The following is a 21,826-nucleotide window of genomic DNA, read 5'->3' as shown; positions in this document are numbered from 1 at the left end:
AGGGCTGGCTCCCAGCGAACCCAGGCTCCTGGCACTCCCGCTTCTTCCATGTCGTCTGAACCCACCAATGCTGGGTTGATGATATCACAGGAACACAGGAAGCTGCCTATTGCATCCCTTCCACCACCACCCAACCCTTTCTGCCCAACTTCAAAAGTGGGTTACAAATGTAGGGTGAATAGTGGGCAGTGGAGGGAACCCAATATTGTCAGCCTAATGTTGGCAGGTTTGAACAACACACAAGAGGCTGGAGTACTGGGAGTATATGATTGCCAGGGAACAGCGGTTCCTTCCTACTTAGGACCAGAGGAAGCTGCTGTCTACTGAGCGAGACCATTGGTCCCTCTTGCTCCGTATTGTCTACACCAGGGATTTTCAGCGATGGGTCCTCAGATGTTATTGGACTTCAACTCCCATAATCCCCAGCCCCATGGCCTTTGGTTGGGGATTATGGGAGTTGAAGTCCAATAACATCTGGGGACCCAACGTTGAGAATCCCTGGTCTGCACTGACTGGCAGTGGCTCTCCAAGGCTTCAGGCAGGAGTCTCTCCCAGCCCTACCAGGAGATGCCAGGGAGTGAACCTGGGACCTTCTGCCTGGAAGCAGATGCTCTACCACTGAGCTGTGGCCCTATCCCCCTAAGGGGAACATTTTGCAGCACTCATGTGGTCATCCAGATACAAGCCAAAGTGGACCCTGTTTAGCAAGGGGGACAATTCATGTTCGCTACCACAAGATCAGCTCTGCTCCCATGCTTGCTTGATGTGTGCAAAGCTGTCCTGTGTGTATGATTTACACTTTGATGGTACTGTAATCACAACAGAGAAACCCTGAAGTTCAACACTCATGTTTAGCAGTTGTGAATTAGTCATACAAGAAAAAGTTCACAGCAGTGAGATTCTGGATATTAAACGCAATGATGGGAACATTGTAATAATAAATGTGACAGACAAAATTAAGAGTATTAAGCCACATAAGGGTGTTAACTAAAACCCACCCACCCCCATAGCATATAAGAAAAACAGAACCAACACTTACAGGGGGAAATTAATAATTAATTCCTTAGGCCAAATTTCAGGCTCTGAGTGTTCTATTTTTGTCCCTGGAATGGGAAAATAGCACCTCTGCACAGTTTTATGTGGTGGCGAGGAAACTGTGGAACCGCTGAGTTCATTCTGTATCTTCACACCAAAATGATAAAAGGAACTGAAGCTAATGCCCAATTTGCATGGAGTTGCATGTGTTTGTGGTGTGATGTGAGGACTGAAGGTTTCAATTGGAGCAAATGGGTTCAGCTCAGAACAAGTGACTGAGTTAGGCCCCTCGTTTTGACCAGTGGAGCTCCTGCTGGCCTCCGCTCAGCCACCCACACAGATTCTTTTAATGCCAGAATCACAGATCTGCCAGACTATGAATAATCCCAGCAGGGGAGAACGAGCAGGGAATTAAAGAAGGCACTTCATGCAGCAGAACTCAGTCCCAAATAAACAAGTGGAGTCTGTTTTATTTGGGAGTTACATAGGCAGGTGATGGAGCTTCCCCATTATCATCGCTAATAACTGATGGCAATATAGGCTGCTCTATAGGAACTGGGCATCATATCACAGAGTGCAGTGTGGGTGGGACCAGATAGGAACAGAGGCAGCTATCACCGGTCCATCTAGCTCTGTATTGTCTGCTCTCACTAGTAGCAGCTCTCCAAGACTTCAGGCAGGAGTCTTTCCAATCTGGAGATGCCACCAAGGATTGAACCTGGGACCTTCTGCATGCTAAGCAGATGCTCTGCCACTGAGCTACGGCCCCATTGCAGGCAATGCTCTGTTTTCCTTCTCATTTTGGGATATATGTTCACGCATTAGATTCCTGTTTGCCATTTCATCTTAGTTTTCACATATGACCACAAGTTGCAACTGACATTTCTACAAAGTGAAATTCAAATGAGAATACAGGAGACCTGTTCACAGGGGTTCCGTTCTTGCCTACAACCGTGAATACAAAACCCATTAACAATGAAACCTTAGCTCTATAGGAATCTAGGGGTTAAATTCCTGCACAATTATTATTATTATTTTGCCAAAATCACCAAAAAAAATGCAGGAGGGAAGCAGAAATAAAAGTATTACTGTACAGTAAGGATGTGCATGAAACGCATTTTGCGTTTTGTTCTGAGCTTGGTCTGTTGGAACGTTCCAACCCATTCTAAGTACCATTTTGGATTCCAAAATGGAATTCCAATGGATTCCAATGGAGCCCTGAGGGACAGCATACAAAAATTCAGATTCTGAAGAAGAACAGTCTCCAAGGGACACCATATGGAACCTGTCCAAAAGGTAGGAGTGGAACCACTGCAAATACCATGAGAAGTAACACTAGAAATTACTTCTGGTGGTCCATGAACCATGGATAGGGGAAAATAGCCCATTTTTAATACTGCAGATAATGAAACTGGGTCTCTAAGACTAATCTGTGGATATGCAAAGCCATAGTTACCAAAACCATAGATAACAAAAGCCACTGGTAGTCCTATTCAGACTTAATAGCCCCATTCAGATGTGAGGTGGTTACCTCAGGTGGCAGATTAGTGGAGTGCCAGCCAAGTGGCGCAGCGGGGAAATGCTTGACTAATGAGCAGAAGGTTGAGGTCTGAATCCCCGCTGGTACTATATCGGGCAGCAGCAATATAGGAAGATGCTGAAAGGCGTATTCTCATTCTGCGCAGGAGGAGGCAATGGTAAACCTCTCCTGTATTCTATCAAAGAAAACCAGAGGGCTCTGTGGGTGCCAGGAGTCAAAATCGACTTGACGGCACACTTTACCTTTACCTCCATTAGAGCAGCACTTTGGGGCTGATCTGGCCCTTGCAAGGAGCTCCTTTCCTCACATGCCTTGCAAAACTTGCAAGAAGCATGAGGCTGCTGTAACCTTATCTTCTCCCTGCCCCTCACCCTGCGCCAAATTTAAAACTCACCAAGGTTGTTTTTGAAAGGGATCAGTCTCCACTGGGAGCATGGGGCAGGGCAGCACAGCACCTTGGGTCACCCGGGGGGGTGGGGTGGGTGGGCAGTTGGTCTCTGAAAGAACTTTGGCTCTATAAATTACTTGAACATCATTAACCTGTAATACAGGGGTTCTCAAATTTGTTCTCAAATCTCCCCAGATGTTGTTACACTACAATTTTCATCATCCCCGGCCACAATGGCCTCCTTTGTGGTAGAGGATGATGGGAATTTCAGTCAGACATCTGAGGACCCAAGTTTGAGAATCTCTGCTGAAACAGATGTTCTTTCAGCAGATCTGTGAAAAGCCCTGAAACAGCATTCAGCCTATGGACTGACCACTCTATGTCTTGGTGCTAATATGGGGCAATGGATAGTCTCTGGACTTGGATCAGGGAGATCTGGGTTCAGTTCACCTCTTAGGAATGAAGCTATGTAGCCATGGACAAGTCACTCTCCCAGTCTTACTTACCGCATGGGATTGCTGTGATCCAAAATTAAAATGAGATAACTCTGTCTATAGCAGGGCTGCTCAACTTCGACCCCCCTGCAGATGTTGGCCTACAACTTCCATAATCCCTGGCTATTGATCACTGTGGTTGGGGATTATGGGAGTTGTAGTTAAAAAACAGCTGGAGGGCTTAAGTAGCGAAGGCCTGGTCTATAGTGATGCCGTCCTGAATTTGTTGGAAAAAGGAAAGGATACAAATGTTATATTACTTTGCATTATTGGGCAATCTGAGAAATGTCACTAGTCTAGAGTCAAGAAACCAAAGTAAATATCCAGATAGAGCTTGCTCACTTTTCTATTTAAGAATAAAAGACGAAACGCAAGACACAAAAATCTTTTATTAAACATTTCATTTTAAATTCCCTTTTATGAACAACTATCATCTGCTTAGGGAAAGAGCAGATAATCTGATTTTACCACTTTGCTTCCACATCCTAAGCCATTTTTGGAAGGAAGGTATAGAAATAAAATAAAATAAAATAAAATAAAATAAATATTTGTCAGTCTGATCCCCCGCCCCCCCCCCCAAATTGCTTTGACATTTGTAGTTAAAATAATTGTTTTAGAATGGGATTTAAGTAACTGAACTAGGTTTTTTTTTTTAAACCCACTTTTGTTTTAAGTTTCATATTGAAGCACAATTGGCCTTAAAGCTGGCATAGCACAGACCTGACAGCGAAAACCGGAAACTGTAAGTAGCCAGTTGATCTTTCATACTATTGTTGGGCTCCAATCTGGAGCAAAAGTCCAGCTCAGGGAAGGGCATTTCATCTTATCCCCTCCAGCCTAGTCCCTGTATCTTTTTAGATGGATAGACTGTGCCATCAAGTCAGTGTTGACTCCTAGCGATCACATTCCATGCAGGGGCGTAACTATAATAGGGCAAGGGGAGACAGTTGTCTGGGGGCCCACTGCCTTGGGGCCCCCCCCAGAGGCAAGCCACATGACTGACTCCTCCAGCCGCGCACCCGCCCGCCTTCAGTTGTATTCATCCTCCGAAACTGATGTGAGTGTTAAGACCTGGAGCTACCAGAACAGCATGTCTTTCTCTAGTACCATTAAATGACTTGCATTATCCACAATTTACAAAACCTTTTAAAAATAATTTAGGATGATGTTCTATTGTGGCACATAGGCTGTCTGTCTGTCTGTCTGTCTATCTATCTATAAATTTTACTATGCTTTTTGTTACCACTATTCAGCCTCATTTAAGATTTCTTTACTTCATGAGCTGAGCTTCAGTGGGCAGGGGGAGCATTTTAAAATCTTGTCTCTGGGCCCACTCCAACCTTGCTACGCCCCTGATTCCATGTGATTTTCTTGGTAGAATACAGGAGTGGTTTACCAGTGCCTCCTCTCGCACAGTGTGAGATGATGCCTTTCAGCACTTCCCTATATTGCTACTGACTATTATAGGTGACTACAAATGTGTTTACTAGGCACAGTCTGGGAAGCATGACGGCGGGGATTTGAACAGCCTCTTGCACTCTAGGCAAGCTGCTTCCACACTATGCCACTGCAGCTGATTGTATCTTTTTACCAATAATGGGGAGGGGGTACACCTGGGAGATGCTTAGCAGAACAATGCTGGAGGTTCAGGGTCTTCTCCTCAACTTCAGCCTTTGCAGCTACATTTGGTAAATCACCCCCCCCCCCAGAAACCTATATGTAGCTCAGAGTCATGTGCAGTTTGATCCTCAGCTCCCTCACTCCCTTAACCTTGGCTAACAGCTGGGCTAAAAATCTGGGCTAGGTGTTGCTGCCCTGCTGGAATCGGGCCTGATTCCAGTGGTTCTCCCACTCAGCCTAACATAGACTTCCCTAGCCTGGGTTAGGCTGTGCATGAGAACAGCCTCTACGTCAATCATGATTACACACTATTGAAATTAACAAAACAAGTTAGTCATACTAACTTAAGTCCAATTAATTTCAATGGGACTTAGTAAATAGCTTATATTGCAAGATAATCTTGTTATGAGTTTATCAGGTTAGAGCGTTTCATTGCCTTAAGCAGAAGATAAAACTCCTCAACTCCAATGGGGTGTAGTAGCAGGCCAACCACTGTGTGAAATGCCAACCCTGTTCTTAAATGTTTGTTCCCCATCCGTAGTAGTAGCTCATTTCCTGTGCCATCAAGGCAGTCTAGTCTTTTAAACCGCTCTGTACTGCATGTTCAATGTAATTAAACAAACTGAGAAATACAGCTGCAAACCTGGAACCAAGGAACAAAACATATTTGGTAAATGGGAATCAAAGTGGTTTAATTCTCATCATGCTTTTGAATGAGTTCATTATTCATCATTATTTATCAGAAGACATTGAGGTTATACATACAATCAAAAACTGGGTAGGACAAGTGTCCTACCCAGGTTTGGGAACTGTGTATGCTCCCAATTTTTGGCTCTGTGGGAGCAAACAACTAGGTAGGAGGAAGGAGAAGTGATTGTTTGGAATGAAGATAAGAGGAAAGGTCCTACCCAGTTTTCATACACAGCATTTGACTAAGGTAGGAGGAAAAGCTGTCCTACCCATGTTGTTACCCATAGTCGTAACACTGTTTTTTAAAAAATGGATCCAGGAAATTACAGGCTGTTTAGTTTAATGTCCCAGGTAAATTTGTGGAAAGTTTAATTAATGATCATGCATATAGAAGAACAAACCTTGTTGAAGGAGAATCAGCATGACTTTTGGAAAGGTAAGTCCTACCTTACCAAGCTTTTATTACATTTTTACATATATCCCGCTCTCCCTCCAAGGAGGCTAGGCAGTGTACTACATATTAAGTATATCCTTTTCTTCTAGAGTGGCAACGGGCATATGGATGGAGATGATATTGTATACTTCTACTTCCAAAAAGATTTTGACAAAATCTCTCACCAATGGCTCCTGAATAAACTTAGCAATCACTGGACAAGAGAGCAAGTCCTTTTATGCATTGGTAACTAGTTAAAGAACAGGAAGCAGAGAGTGGGAATAAACTGAAAGTGAAACATGTTCTGGGCTCCCAAGGATCTGTACTGGGACAGGTGCTGTTTAACTTGTTAATACGTGAACTGGAATTAGAAGTAAGCGGTGAGGTGGCCAGGTTTGCAGATGCTACCAAACTATTCAATGAGGTGAAAATTAAAATGGATTGCAAAGAGCTCCAAAAGGCTCTCTCCAAACTGGATTAAATGAACAATAAAATAGCAAATGATTCACTGCAAATAAGTGTAAATTGATGCTCATTAAGAACTCCCAACTCCTCAAACACATTGATGAGGTTTGAGCTGTGGGTCTTTGGATAGCGGTGGAATTGGAACTGCTGCATTTCACCAAGGATATTGTGGAACTGGGAAAAGGTGCAGAAGAGGGCAATCAAATATAATCAGAGGGCTGAAACACCTTCTCTACAAGGAAAGGCTACAGTATGTGGGCCATTTTAATTTTAAAAATAAGCAGTGAAGTGTGTGTGTGTGTGTGTGGGGTCACAATTAAGGCTTATAAACTTATGAATGCCGTGGACAAAGTAGATCAAAAATGAAAGGAAAGACTGTGCTGATAAGTCGGTGTCGACTCCTGTGACCACAGAGCCATGTGGTTTCCTTAGTAGAATACAGGAGGGGTTTACCATTGCTTCCTCCCATGCAGTATGAGATGATGCCTTTCAGCAACTTCCTATATCGCTGTTGCCCATTATAGATGTTTCCCATAATCTGGGGAAAATACCGGCAGGGATTTGAACTAACAGTCTCTTGCTCCCTAGGCAAGTTGCCTCCCTGCTGCGGCACACAGAATTAAGAGGTCATCCAATGAAACTGATGGGAGATTTAGTAAGGGCAAAACGATGTACTTCTTCACACAGAGCATAATTAATCAATGGAATTTTTTTGCCACAAGATGTGGTGACAACCACTAGTTTGAATGGCTTTAAATGAGGATCAGGCAACTTCATGAAGAACAAGCTGATCAGTGGTTACTAGTCATGATGCTACATCCAGGTTCAGGCACAGTATACCTGTGAATACCAGTTCAGGGGAGCAACAGGGGCAGAGAGCTATACCCATCGCCTGTTGGCGGACTTCCCAGAGACATCTGGTTGGCCATTGTGAGAAACAGGATGTTGAACTAGATACATCTCGGCCTGATCCAGCAGGTCTGTTATCTTGTCCATTAAACTAGTGAACTTGGGCTTTAAGTACTCTATATTGTTATTGGCTTAGTCATCTCTTTGCCTTACCTACTTCACAGAAAATATGAAGCTGCCTCATACTGTTGGGTCATTGGTCCATCTAGCTCATTAATGTCTAAGGGTTTCAGACAGGGATCTTTTCCATCCCAACCTGGAGATGCCAGGGTCTAAACCTGGGACCACCTGTTTGCAAGGCTTGTACTTGGCTGCTGAGCTACGGCCCTTCCTCTTGAATCAGTTCTAAACATCGTGTGTTATGATACAAACACATTCAAAGCCAATTTACCATTGCTGTTGAAATACAAATTCTGTGTTTATATCTACGGTAAGGGAAAGTGCCTGGTGGTGGTTTTTGTTTTTGTTTTTAAAGCTCAGTGAGTATATTAAGCAGCCATTTACACCTACTATGTTGGGTGCGTGTGTACTGTATAATCTTCAAAATAAATTCTCCTATACAAGAACAGCATGCTATGGATGCTTGTTACTGGTAAAATGGCATGAAATGGGGCAGGACACAATGTACAATGACACAACGTAAATTCATCAAAACAATTTTGGTGGTCAGTAAATGATATAAGAAAAGAACAATTAATTTACAGTATTTTTTATAATATTTGTACATTTAAAAAGCATATTGTAATTTTAGAAAATTTATACTCCTTTCATTTTTGTACAGCAGGAACATTGCTTCATTTCCTATCCAAAGCTCAGCAGTGTTCTGTAATATGTTCAAACAAGAAAACTAAGACATAGAATCACTTTAAATGGTAATCCAGCAAGATTTTGCTTAGAAATTCTTACAAATCTAAAATCCAAGAAAAACATCCCAAGAGCAGTAGATTCATGGTTGCTACTTTAGCTGCTGACCTCATAAAACCCACTAAACCACTAAAGTAATCCAGTTGCCCACGTACAACATATGCTTGTTGTATAGATCTGTTCCTCAGCAGGCTCAAACTGATTATCTGCACACAAGCAAAGCGATGTCTGAGGCAGTGCACGGGTGATACCTTTCAGAACTTGGATTCATTATTGCTTCAGGTACACACGTTCATTTTTATGTCTTCCTATGGTCCTCAGTCAAGTGAAGTTTTGTGGGGTCTCATAATATTTCTGAGTTGTCCCCTGGAAAAACTGGAGTAAGCTGCCAGAAGCATGCCTAGTACTGCTGCAATAAATTAGTGCACATTTTTGGTGTGCCCTTTGAACTCATCTATTGGGTAATGCCCATGTTAAGCAATTGTCCTTCCTCCTCAAAGTCTGGAGCATTAGACTGGTTTGAAAGGTTTTCAGCATAATCCAGATCAGACAATACTTACCTCCCAGTTTGGTACAATGCAAGCATGCCTGCTTTCCTCATCCACTCAGGATGCTGATGCCACCTACATGTGGTGATGGAGTATGCAAATACCAATATGTACGAAAAAATCCAACACAAGATAAAATTGCCTGGTTGATTTCCTTCACTGAATCTGGAAACCCACACATTTTTAGACTACATGCACTGGATTTTGAGTAGTAAGCAGCTTTTGCATGTTCTGCCTTGCATGGACGTGCAGGGACAATGCATTGGGTGAATGGAAGGATATGTGATGGGGCAGACTGAGGGGTAAGTATTGTGTGACCTGACCCAGTGTGAACATTAAAAAGCTCATTAGATCTTCTAAAGAAAAATGGCAAACCTTTCCTTTAAAGTGGAAATGACTGGAGGGGGAAAGCCATGTTAGTATGCAGCTGATTTTACCACCTATGGGACTACAGGAAGCGATCAGAGTTGGGAAAAGAGAGCAAAGCTCCAAAGGACCATCTCCCTCTGCTCCCCCCATTATACCTGTCTAGGTAACAAGCTATCCGCACTGGAGCCAGAGCTAGTGCCTTGCCTTGGTAGCAGTAAGGGGAAAGTCACTCCTGTAGCTCTACAACAATAATCATCTGTACACAGCCTCAGTGATTTTTCACAGAAGTATGTCAAAACATAATCTCCTTATATTATTTATCACTACAATAATGACAGTAAGTCAGGCTTGTTGACGCTTTTTATTGTGAGATGGGGAGTCTGGTAGAAAACTAGAAAATGACCATGATGTAACAAGGAACTTAAAAAAAAAAAGAAGTTTCAGATTTGTAACTCACATACATGAATACAGGAACAAATTGGCACAGAAATGTTAAACATTGTTCCCAACACTTAGAAGATTATTCTAGCTTGGCTTACCTAAGGAAATGAGTGTTTTATGGTTAGGCTAATCTCTTAATAAAACTGCAGAGCATCATGCTATTAGTCATACAGTGAATTTCAAAATTTAAGAGCTTTATATTAAAAACTGGGAAAAGGTAAAATGAACTGATTGCAATTGTAAAATTGATACATTCCCATTTTAATTCTTCTCTTCTACAGTCCAAGGCAAGTATAAATGTTAACATAACACTGTTAAATCAAATCTCAATGCAAGAGAACCAATTGCATTTCTACTTTAAATCTTATCAACTTTCCAAATTTTCATACTAAAATATATTATTGTATTAATACAAACTACAGTATTATACACTACACTGTGTAATAAATAAAGAAATATAAAAATAAGACACATAAATATAAAAGTTTTCTAAAACTAAAAAGGTACATATGTCAGTAAGAAGGGTATTAATACTGCCAGGTTTGAAAACATACAGTACAAAATGTTGCACAGATCTATAAACTAAAAGAAATAAAATAATACTGATAGGTTAAAATCAGCTAACATTGTCAATAAATGGGGTCCAGAATAACTAACATTTGAAAACATTTATGAGCCCAATAATATGTCATGTATGTGTCTGAAATTAGGAGAACCAATAAAGTAGATTAGAAATTTCCCTTCGTAATTACTATAGAGAAATTCTCCAAGTAAGTAATTAAAGAAAACACAATAATACTGAAGAATTATATTATGAAATGTACCAGTGCTTTTACATATCTGATGGCTGAGTGTCCCCCCCCCCCATGATTTAGTTTACAGAAGTTTAATACAAATGCTAGTTATTGTAGGCCACACATTGGAGAAAGGCTGGTCAAAGCCTTTTAAAATACTGAGAAATGGCACTTACAGCACACAAGGTCTTGCATAAGGCCAAAGGAGATACAAAGCTTCATGTCATATCCTTCATACTTTTTACTACATACTTCAGACACAATTACAAACACTGATTTTGACAACTTGGCTGTCCTCACCAGTATTAACACTGTTAGTCCCTGCAATCAGAACTCCACCACAATCTTTTCAAACTACATTTTCAACCACATGAGTAAGAAACTTCAGTTCTTCTATCAGCTGCTTCCTTAAGGCTAACAATACACTTTAAATGAGAACATGTTCTACTAACAACATCTAAATGTTATAAACTGCTACCTTCTAAGCTGAATTTACAAAGGTAGTCAAGCACTGTTTGGAACTGCATCATACCTTTCTGCTTAAGGGAATTCTGTAGTGCAGAAGTTCTCACATTTTAAAAATATAATAAAATACTGAAGCGGAATTAGCAGAATTGTTTCACTGATAAAATTAAAAACAAAACAAAACATAAATCTCTCCCAATTGTACAGTTGAAAAATTAAACCAACAAAAAGAATGAAAAAATTAATACTGACAAAAACAAACTGATGTCCAACACATATCAAATAAAACATGTTTCCTACAACATGTTAAATCTTTGCTTCCAGAGTCACCATGTTCATCTAAACTGTTTCATTTCACAAACTTGCTCCTAACTTTGAAAACTGTGAAAAATTACTAGGTTTGAGGTTCAGGCACACCTGGATATATATATATATATATATTTATATTTTCTGGTTTTTTTTTTCTTTTTCATTTTTGTTACACAGTAGTGAACAGGAATCACAGTGCACAGGCTACTGTGCTTCCATAAAAAGCATGTAGAGTATAGAACAACCTTCATAACCAGTTGGATTTCTTTTCGTTGTACAACACCACATTATCAGCTAAGCTTTCTTTGTTTCTTCTTCTGACACTTGCTCCTCTTTCTGTATAACTTGTTCACTGCTTTCTTCATTTACAGCTCCATCATCCTTCATGCTACCTTCAGTTTTTTCTTCTTCTACTTCTTCTTCTTCCTCCTCCTCCTGTAATTTACCACCCTCCTTTTCTTCTTGCGGTTCATCCATCTCTTTGTCTTCATCTTCCTCCTCTTCTTTTTCGCTGTCTTCCTCCTCTTCCCTTGTTAAGCTGTCCCTCTCATCAGAGTCGAGCTGTGAAGGAGAAGCCCCAGCCCCTGCATGCTCATTACTTAGGCGCTCCTGTGCTGTCTCTTCCTGTTCAGTGCTGTCACGTTCTTCTGCTTCCCTTTTGCAGTAGGAGTAGCGGTGATTCATGTGCTGAGAGTAAGACCCCGAGTGCGAAAAGCGCTTGCCACATTTGTCACATTGATAGGGCTTTTCTCCAGAATGCAGTCGCATGTGTTCAATCAAATGATGTTTGTGTTTAAATGCCTTTTTGCAGATCCCACACTCATGAGGCCTTTTACCTGAAAAAGAAAACAGTAACCTGAATGTCTGTGTTTGTAGCAGCTGACTTGGAACCTGAGCACTGCATTCACATGCAGAGGTCCTGGGTGTCCATGAAGGAGACCTTGTCCCCACAGCAGGAATATTTCTTAAATCACATCTCTGCTTTTTTGAACCACAAACTGCTTCACTATAAGACAAAAGTAACTTTAACTAGCTGACACTACAACAATTGCTTGTGAGAGCGGCTCTTGTGGCTGCAAGCATGAATTGTTCTCTTTGCTAAGCAGGATCTGCTATGGTTTGCATATGAATGGGAGACTACATGTGAACACTGTAAGATATTCCCCTTAGGGGATGGGGCCACTCGGGGAAGAGCATCTGCATGAGTAATGCAGAGGGTTCCAAATTCCCTCCCTGACATCTCCAAGATAGGGCTGAGAGACTCACCTGCATGCAACCTTGGAGAAGCCGCTGCCAATCTGTGTAGAACAATACTGAGCTAGATGGACTGATGGTCTGACTCAGTATATGGCAGCTTCCTATGTAACTCTTTGAGAGGCCCCTCTGCTGCTGCCCAGAGCTAATTCAATCAGTCATTATGGTCTCTCCTCCTTTAAGCTCCAAGCACAGAGAATTACTTGTTATTTCCTAAGTATTCCTCATAATTAAAATTAATGAATTAGATACGTCACACTTTTGATAAGCACCCTGATTCAGTTAACCAAATCTGTGTCAGCAGCCTTCTACATGTAGCCAGGACCCACATCTGGATTTGCCTCCCCATATGCATAGATTATCTAAGCAGTGGGGAAATGGCTTGACTACTAAGCCAGAGGTTGCCGGTTTGAATCCCTGCTGCTATGTTTCCCAGACTATGGGAAACACCTATATCAGGCAGCGGCTATATCGGAAGAAGCTGAAAGGCATCATCTCATACTGCGCGGGAGAAGGCAATGGTAAACTCTTCCTGTATTCTACCAAAGACAACCACAGGGCTCTGTGGTCACCAGGGGTCGGCATCGCCTTGACGGTACACTTTACCTTTACCTACTGGAGTGTCTAGAGGTGTCTTGATGGGAATGGCAATGCATATCTCCATCTGAAGCCATCAGCCATTACCTGTGATTAGTTGACTATGACTACACTGTGAGAGGGGCCAAAGTATCTTCAGTCATTTATGTTCCTATTCACATACCTGTGTGTTCATATTTATGTCTCAAGAGTGAGCTACTCTTCTGGAATATTTTGTCACACAAATCACAAGCATACATTCCATTTTCTGTCTTTCTCATCTTCTTCTTCGGTGGTGTGGAATCAGAATCATTCTGATCCTCCACATTTGAAACTCCTTCAGAGCTAGTGTCTTGTCTTTCATCCTAAAAAATCAAGGAGTAACATTCTTAAACCTATTAAAATGCAACGCATGCAATAGGTGGTATAATAAAAAGCAACTGAACACTTATCAGTTACTGCACTTCGGTAACATTTCATTCAACATTTATGTAGCAAGCATTCCAACTTGCTAATAACTGGAAGGCCATGAGCATCTGCATCTCATAGAGCAGCAGATATTTAGGTTAAAAACTTGCCCGCAGAATAGGTTTCCAAGCACCAAAAAAGCTTTTTTTTGAGAGCGAGAGAGAGCGCTTTTATAAGGAACATCATTACAGACTGAAAAAATGCAATAAGGTAATTGGGCTGTATGCTCATTATGATCTCTTAAACGTTTTTAACGGTGACGTACAATATCTGTGATTTATCAGATTTTTATCAGAAATTTATCAGGAACAAACCTCCCTCTCTTCCCAAGGCACTGTAAGCACTAGGTGGGATTCAGATTCAGGCATGACTAAACTTGTTTCATTTATTTCAATGATGCCTAATCATTACTAATTTAAGTTTGGATCCTGCCCATTATAAACATATTAGTGTTTAAAAACTGATTATTTTCTTCTCCAAAAATCTGTATGCATTTCTAACACATCCATGCTAAAAGTTCATCTTCAACCATTAAGGCAAACCCCATTTTTATTATTGCCTAAACAAGCATATTCTAATGATATCAAGCTAAGACACCTCAAAAACATTCTGGCAACCTATTTTATGATGATGTAATCATTACATTACATTGCATTGTGCTATGTACAAAATTTCTCTTTTCTTAATAATTTAAGATTACATTTAGATTTGGATCAATGATACAAGAAAGCGACATGGAGAATATTAGTTATATTGTGGTGATGGTGGGTGGGGAATCTAAAGTAATCTTTATGTAGTACTACGAAGTCTTCATTTATTAGATTCAATTGTCAGAGTTCTGTCCCCAGCCAGTGCCAAGAGAGCAATACAAAGAGGGACCTGGGACTGGAGACATGATCAGCCAGCATCCTCACTCAGCCCCTAGGTTGCCAGGTGTGTTACTGTATCACAGATCATGGGAAGGGAAGCCCTTCTCCCCATGTCTCCTAACTTGACATACAGCAGCCTGGGTCAGTCTCGTACTCGGGTTATTTCTACTTGGACTGTGCGGAGGCTCCCTCCTGCAAGCTGTCTGGCAGTCTCCTATAGCTCCAGTCTGTGGCTGGGAGGCTGTGCCATGGAGGGGAAGAATTTGCTAGGAGCTGTGTCTGTGGAGATCTTGCTGTGATGTCTGTAAGAGACCTTACTAATCAGTTGGGTACATCCTAGGTAACATATTCAATTCATAGACATTATGTTGTACAGGTGTACAGATGTACATGTTTTTGTGTGAATGACTGTAGCGGCATTCATCATAAAAGTGAACCTGAGTTCACTCAAATGCATGGTACAGATTTGAAGTGTATTCTTGTAGCTCTGTTCAACATACTGTACCTGGGTATACTGTACACTTGTATGAGTGTTCAACATAATTTCTGAATAGAGCTATTCTTCTTTGCCCTCACTACTTTTTAATTTGAGTAGCTGTGATGACCCAAATCATGCTGATGATATGTCTAGATGACATCACAGGTAGGGATGTGCGAAACGTTTCGGATACAAGATGTTTTGTACCCAAAAGAGCCCATTTCGGATGTTTTGTAGGCAAAACAAAACACCCTTTTCCCAGAGCCAAAAGTTTTGTATACAAAACACAACGTCCCTGTTTCGGCTACAAAACGTTTTGTTGTTTTGGACCTCCATTTTGTGGTGATCTCTGAGTCAGTCTCCAGTTTGTGTTTGACATCTCTTTGAATTTCCCGCCCTTCCAGTCTTCCGATCGGAGGCCTGAAGCATGGGCTGACCTGCTGACTATTCCCTCCTTGTTCCCCATTGGCTCTTTTGCTTCTTGCCACTCTTTACTGACTCCACATTGGCCAGGGGAAGGGTTGCTAACCCATGGGGTGCTGGGTTCTGTAGTTTCTGTGGTGTTCTGAGTGTAGATTTTCTGGTAGCATATGAGAGTGGATTCTTGTTTTTCACTGAAAATCGCATATGCTACCAGAGAATTTACACTGAACACCTCAGAAACAATAAAACCCAGTACCCCACGGGCTTGTGGGTATGGGGGCGGTTGGCACCCTATGTGCACTACACAACCCCTTGCTCTGGGCAACCCCAGTGCCCCCCAAACTCCATTATTCCTCATGGGAGAAATCTTAAAAACACATAAACGTCAACAACACAAAAAAATCAGCCTTTTGCCCAGTTCCTTTGAAATAATTCTGGTAGTTTCCTTGCCCTCATTGGGCAATACTATCCACAACACTCCGCTCTGGGCCACCCCTTTCCCCTCGATGTGAAGCGATACATTTGCTGGATTCCCCATTATTCCCTATGGGAAAATTCTTAAAGATGCGTAAACTTTAAAAATTCACAAAAAAACCCAGCCCTTTGCCCAATTCCTTTGAAATTTGGGTGGTAGCTTCCACCCATTGGACACTACCACCACCCACTCTTTTTGCCCTGGGACCCTTTTTAAGAATCCAAATTAATTCGGATTTGGATTCTGAAAATTTGGCTACAAAACAAAACAGGGGTGATTCGGATTCTGAAAATTTGGGTACAAAACAAAACAGGGGTGTTTCGATTTGGATACAAATCGAAATGAGAAAATTCCAAAATGCACACCCCTAATCACAGGCACACATTGACATAGGGACCGTGGGCAAATGAGGCTAAAGAGCATGGCTGACATCCTCACTAACAAAGCAAATGTACACCAGGAAGATTTGCCCATGCTTCAGAGAGCTTCCAGAGTATTGCAGCATGCAGCACATAGTATATGCTTGTATAGCATGGGGTGTGTGTGTGTGTGTGTGTGTGTGTGTGTGTGTGTGTGAGATTTTCTCCAATCTCTACTTCTCCCAGAAGTGTCCCGTGCTACATGGAAATATATTCCCAAGGGCTGTGTGACCCTCAGGGATATACTGGTGCAGGACATTTCTGAGGGAAACAGAAACCAGATAAAACTGTGCCTCCCATCCTTTGCACTGTGCAGCTAGGATATTCTCTGTAATGTGGGCACATCTTCCTGGCATGCATCTGCGTTGTTAGTGAGTATGTTAGCTAGTAAGGGCGAAGAAAGAGAATAAAAATTGTGCTGAGATGAAGTAGCAATGGGAGAGGGCACCAAACATCCTCAACATGCCACAAATATTTGGCAAAGTCAGTACCTTTTCCATAATTTGCTCAGGTATGTTCCAACATAAAATTTTTTAGATGAGTATCAAAACCTGACCTCATCAGGAAATGGCATATCTTCCCTAAATGCCTGCTTGGAAGCAGTAATGGGCTGGATGAGGGATAACAAATAGAAGTTGGATCCAAATAAGACAGAAGTACTGGCTGTGGGGGGTTGGGACCCAAGAGATGTTCTAGATCTGTCTGTTCTGAATGGGATTACACTCTACCTGAAAGATCAGGTATGTAGCTTGAGAGTGCTCCTGGACCCAAAGCTCTCCCTGGTTTCTCAGGCTGAGGCAGTGGCCAGGAGCTCTTTTTATCAGCTTCAGCTGATATGACAGCTACGGCCATTTCTAGAGGTAAATGACCTTAAAACAGTGGTACATATGCTGGTAACCTCCAGACTTGACTACTGTAATGTACTCGACGTGGGGTTGCCTTTGTACGTAGTCCGGAAACTACGATTGGTACAGAATGCGGCAGCCAGACTGGTCTTTGGGACAACATGAAGGGACCATATAACACCGATTTTGAAAGAACTGCACTGGCTGCCGATATGTTTCCAAGTGAAATACAAAGTGCTGGTTATTACCTATAAAGCCCTTAACGGCTTGGGACCAGGTTATTTAAGAGAGTGCCTCCTTTGTCATGAATTCTCCCGACTTTTACGATCTTCTGAATAGGTCCGGTTATGGTTGCCACCAGCGTGTCTGGTGACGACTCGGGACTGAGCTTTCTCTGTGGCTGCCCCAGGGCTTTGGAATATGCTCCCTGTCAAAATAAGAGCATCTCCTTCTCTGTTTGTTTTCAGGAAGACCCCCAAGACTTTCCAGTTCTTGCAAGCTTTTAGTTAGAATTTTAATAATTTTAATAATTTGTTTTATATTGTTTTTATCATGTTTTATGTATTTTGACCTGTGATTTTAATGTTGGGATCTGTGCACTGCCTAGAGATTTACATATCAAGCAGTATACGAATATGACTGATAAATAAATAAATAAATAAATAAATAAATAAATACATACATACATACATACATACATACATAAAACTAGAGAATATTTGCCACATCCTTAATTACAATAGGGCAGGATCCAGACTAAACCAGACATAATTAAATCCCACTAAAATTAATGGGATTTAAGTTAGCCATGACTAGCTTGCTTCATTTATTTCAATGGTGCGTAGTCATGACTAACTTTGTGTGGATCCTGCCTATTATCTACAGAACAACAGAGGGATGGTCTGTGGAGACACCACAAAGAAATATCCCACATGCTATGTGCATCATTTAGGTACTTTTACAAGTGCTCCAGAATATAACACACATAGAGATCAAGCATATGTGCAACATAATCACTGCAGGAGCTCTGAAGTGTAGGATGGTGCATGTGTAATGTAGGAGAATCCTGAAGACTTGTCAAGCATACCTTTGGGCATCTCCAAGGGAAGCAGTGGAGAAACTGGAACCCCCCTCTCAGATGCTCGACTGTCTACTCCATGTGCTATAATTAAATGACATCTAGCATATGGGAGAGACAAGTCTAACCTTTGCTTATACAGTAAATTAAATACCTTTTATTGGCCATGTACTGCTAATCTAATATTAATAAAATGAATACTATTTTTCCAACCATAGTCTGCTATCTTTTACGTTTTACATCTGCCTCATCATATGTAAACATCATTACATATAAACAAATATATGCTAAATGATATATAAACATAAATCTGCTTAGGTACCTGACTTCCATTGGCCTGCATCGGTTTTGGTGTTTCTTGAATGGTAGGATTAACTGTGGTTGAATAAGTATAAGCTACCTGTGGGATAAGAATGGTTTGCTTATTGGCAGCAAGTGCTCTTAAGCATGGAACACTGTTCTGGTCAGCAATGGCAACAATTGTAGGTAATTGGGCAGTGACGGTAGGTATAGCAATATTAATGGGATTGGCACTTGGTGGGATTACATTTACAACTGTTTCAGAGTCTGTAATACTGTTGTCCTTTTGTGGTTCTTTTTTTGCACAAGTCAAGTTCAAAGGTTCTTCCTGGACAGAATAAACACTGTTCTGGTAAACACTAGTTATAGTAGATCGTTCCAAAGATTCTCCATGTTGCTTTGGTAGTGAAAGGTCAAGAGGTTCTATTTGTGGCTCTTCCTGGGCACCCTCATTAAGGTACACATAACCCTGTGAATTTCTAGATGAGGAGAGGTTAAGAGGTGATGGGGATGGTGTGTTACTTCGTGAACCATTCTGAGTTGATCCTGTTGAAACAGTCTGTGGTTTATCAGCTTTGAGGGGACTTTCAGAATTAGATATGCTGTCCTGGTGTTCATTCACAGGTGTACATCCTGCGTGGTCATCATTATCAACAGAACCTTTTGATTTGTCAGGCTCAGGGGAAGATGGCACAGATGATGGTACAGAAATTTGACCAGCTTGCATTTTTTCAAACCACTTTTTAACTACCTCCAGTGGTAAATTTACTGAATCAGCAATTTTTGAGAGTTCTTCTGAGCTTGGTTGTGCATTTAATGCATAATAGGCTTTTAGGAGGGATAGAAGATTCTTTAAAGGGGGTTGACCAGGAGTTAGGTTAGCCTCCCCTGCTTCTGATGAAACAGAGGATTCTGACTTCTCAGCTTCTACGCCACTAAGCTGAGGTGGCTGAGTAGGATTTTTCATATCATAGTGCTTTGATTCTTGAAGTGCATTAGGATCTCCTGGACAGTCATCACAAAGAAGGCAAGTGCTATCATTGGTCTCTCCTTCAAAGCTTTTTTCTTTTTCAGACTTCACCCTAAGGTCTTCTGGTAACTTTTCAATTTTGCAGCTGTTTGTTGGGGCAGGAGTTTCTTTTTTCAGATTCTGTGGCACAACCTGGAGTTGACTAGGTTGCTCCAAACTATAGTTGATGATAATTTTGGTTGTCCCATCTTGATCAACCAAAGGAAGACTGATAGCTGAAATGAGGGAATGTCCAGCTTGTTGTATGGATGCAGTGTTGATTGTTTCCTGATCTTTGGATGTAAGGTTGGTATGACTATTCTCCAATACTTGCCGTATAACATTGCCATCTACAGCAACTTTGAGCACATTCTGAATGTCACTTAAGTTGATGCTTATTGGAGACACCAGACCAACGGTTGGCAAAACAACAGCTTGCACCACACCCTGAGGAGAACTGGTTGCCTGTAATGGGCTACCACCACTAAAAACCCCATTTTGCAAAGGGGCTGAACAGTTGATTCCTGAAGCAACCACTATGGGCTTGAATTCATAATCCACAGGTTCAGTTTTAATTTGGTTAATGGGGAGTTGTTCTTGTAAGGGCTTGTTTTCTACTTTCTGCCGGATCTGTGGTCTTGCTGGGCTACCCGGTGATGCAGAAAGGGAAGGGGAAGAACACTGAGAGGTCTTGAGCCCAGATCTTGCTCGGCCATTCACAGGCACCAGACCAATACATTTCTTACTGCTTATGTGGGAGCTGTAGGATCCAGAATGGGAAAAACGTTTCTTGCAGTTTGGGCACTCATATGGCTTCTCTCCTAAATATACCAATGGCGGTGATGAGGGGAAAAGAGAGAGAGAGGGGAAAAAATTATAATGTAGCAAATATAATTAAGAAATTATGGATTGAAAGAAGATAGCTGCTAGTGTTATTCCTCAATCACCTGAGCAAGGGTGCAAGCGGAATAACAACTTTGAATTTACTTTCACTTTTTAAACATTTCACTCTAGTGCAAGGCATAAAGCAGCCTTTTTGTGAGTGAAAAGCCCCTTCATATTCCCCACATGTGAAAGTACAACTTTGGATCCCATCCAATATTGACCCAACATTAGGGATGTGCATGAATGAACCAGTTCAGCGCCTCCTTGGGAAAACATCGAACTGGCTTGGGCACCCGCAGCCAAACCAGTTCAGCAGGGCGGAAGTGGTTCCCTTAGGAATCAGGTCCTTACCTGCTCCACTGCTGCCCTGCTACTTTCGTGGGTGCAGCAATCACTCTACCAAAGGCCTGTTCCCTGCCACTTGCATATGGTATCGGCACTCACAGGGCCAAGTGCGTGCTGCCACTGTGAGCAAGCTGTAGGGAACAGTGCCGCACCCACAAAAGCAGCAGGGCGGCAGCGGAATAGGTAAGGACCTATTTACCTGCTTCTTCGGAGAACTGTCCCCGCCCTATCTGCGGCTGCCTGAGCCTGATTGGGCACATCTCTACCCACCAGCTCTCCTAAAAGTTCCCAGATGTTAAAATAATGGTAAGCTTCATATGCACATATGTAAACCGCCCTGAGTCATTTTTGGAAGGGTGGTATATTAATCAAATCAAATAAAATAAAAATCAATAAGTATTATACCATTAGAAGTAATCTGCATTAAAACTTTCATAAAAACACATTACAATGGGCCCAATCCAGTGGAAACTAGTTACTATTAAATCTCACTGAAATCAATTAACTGTTAAATTATTTAACTGTGTGCTTTATTTCCATAAATTGGGATGTAATCACCATTAACTCTTGTTGCATTGTGACTAATTTTCTTTACAAGATCGGGATTCCATGTGTTTTGAAAATCTGCACATCATAAAGGGTAAATGTCCAAAGGATCTGTTTATAACATGCTGGAAATGTTGGCAACATTAGTTAAGCTGAACAAGTAATATTGTCTTGTGTGTACCTCCTTAGAAAGGCAGGGGGTGGGGGGAGAGGAGAGTTTAAAAAATAATGGAAAAAATGGAAAAATAATGGAAAAATCTAAGCCAAATGAAGCACGATGACAGCTATAAATGACTAGATTACAATAGACTCTGGGCTGGCCAAGAATTGTCAGTGGAAATAAAATAGTAACCAGCACTGCTCAACAAATGCTTTCACAAGAGTTCATGCAGTGCTATATATAGCAGCTCTTGTGCTTCTGCCTGAGCAAGAGGCGCCACAAACTGTTGTGCAAGCGAAATAGCATCTTTGGATTCAGTTTCACTTTTCTCA

At 41.6% G+C, this 21,826-nt stretch overlaps 1 protein-coding gene and 1 non-coding gene across 5 annotated transcripts in view; both read right to left on the bottom strand.

Moving 5' to 3' along the window:
• Positions 1-1,732: 1,732 nt before the first annotated feature.
• On the bottom strand, positions 1,733-1,804 carry TRNAA-AGC (transfer RNA alanine (anticodon AGC)). The gene has a single exon. It is a non-coding gene; the product is annotated as a tRNA-Ala (tRNA).
• Positions 1,805-9,697: 7,893 nt separating this feature from the next.
• Positions 9,698-21,826, bottom strand: part of ZEB1 (zinc finger E-box binding homeobox 1) — a 112,234-nt gene continuing 100,105 nt past the window's right edge. For all 4 annotated transcript variants that reach the window (XM_053261916.1, XM_053261917.1, XM_053261919.1 and 1 more), the window contains exons 7-9: positions 18,572-20,379; positions 13,379-13,559; positions 9,698-12,200 (exon numbers count right to left, since the gene is read on the bottom strand). In XM_053261916.1, coding sequence (XP_053117891.1) covers positions 11,659-12,200; positions 13,379-13,559; positions 18,572-20,379 — 2,531 coding nt within the window. In that variant the 3' untranslated portion in view covers positions 9,698-11,658. The remainder of the gene's footprint in view (positions 12,201-13,378; positions 13,560-18,571; positions 20,380-21,826) is intronic.

This window comes from Hemicordylus capensis, chromosome 6, assembly GCF_027244095.1.
Source record: "Hemicordylus capensis ecotype Gifberg chromosome 6, rHemCap1.1.pri, whole genome shotgun sequence".
NCBI classification, from domain to species: domain Eukaryota; kingdom Metazoa; phylum Chordata; class Lepidosauria; order Squamata; family Cordylidae; genus Hemicordylus; species Hemicordylus capensis.
The sequence above is the reverse complement of the archived record's forward strand: the minus strand, read 5'-3'. Positions and strand labels throughout refer to the sequence as shown.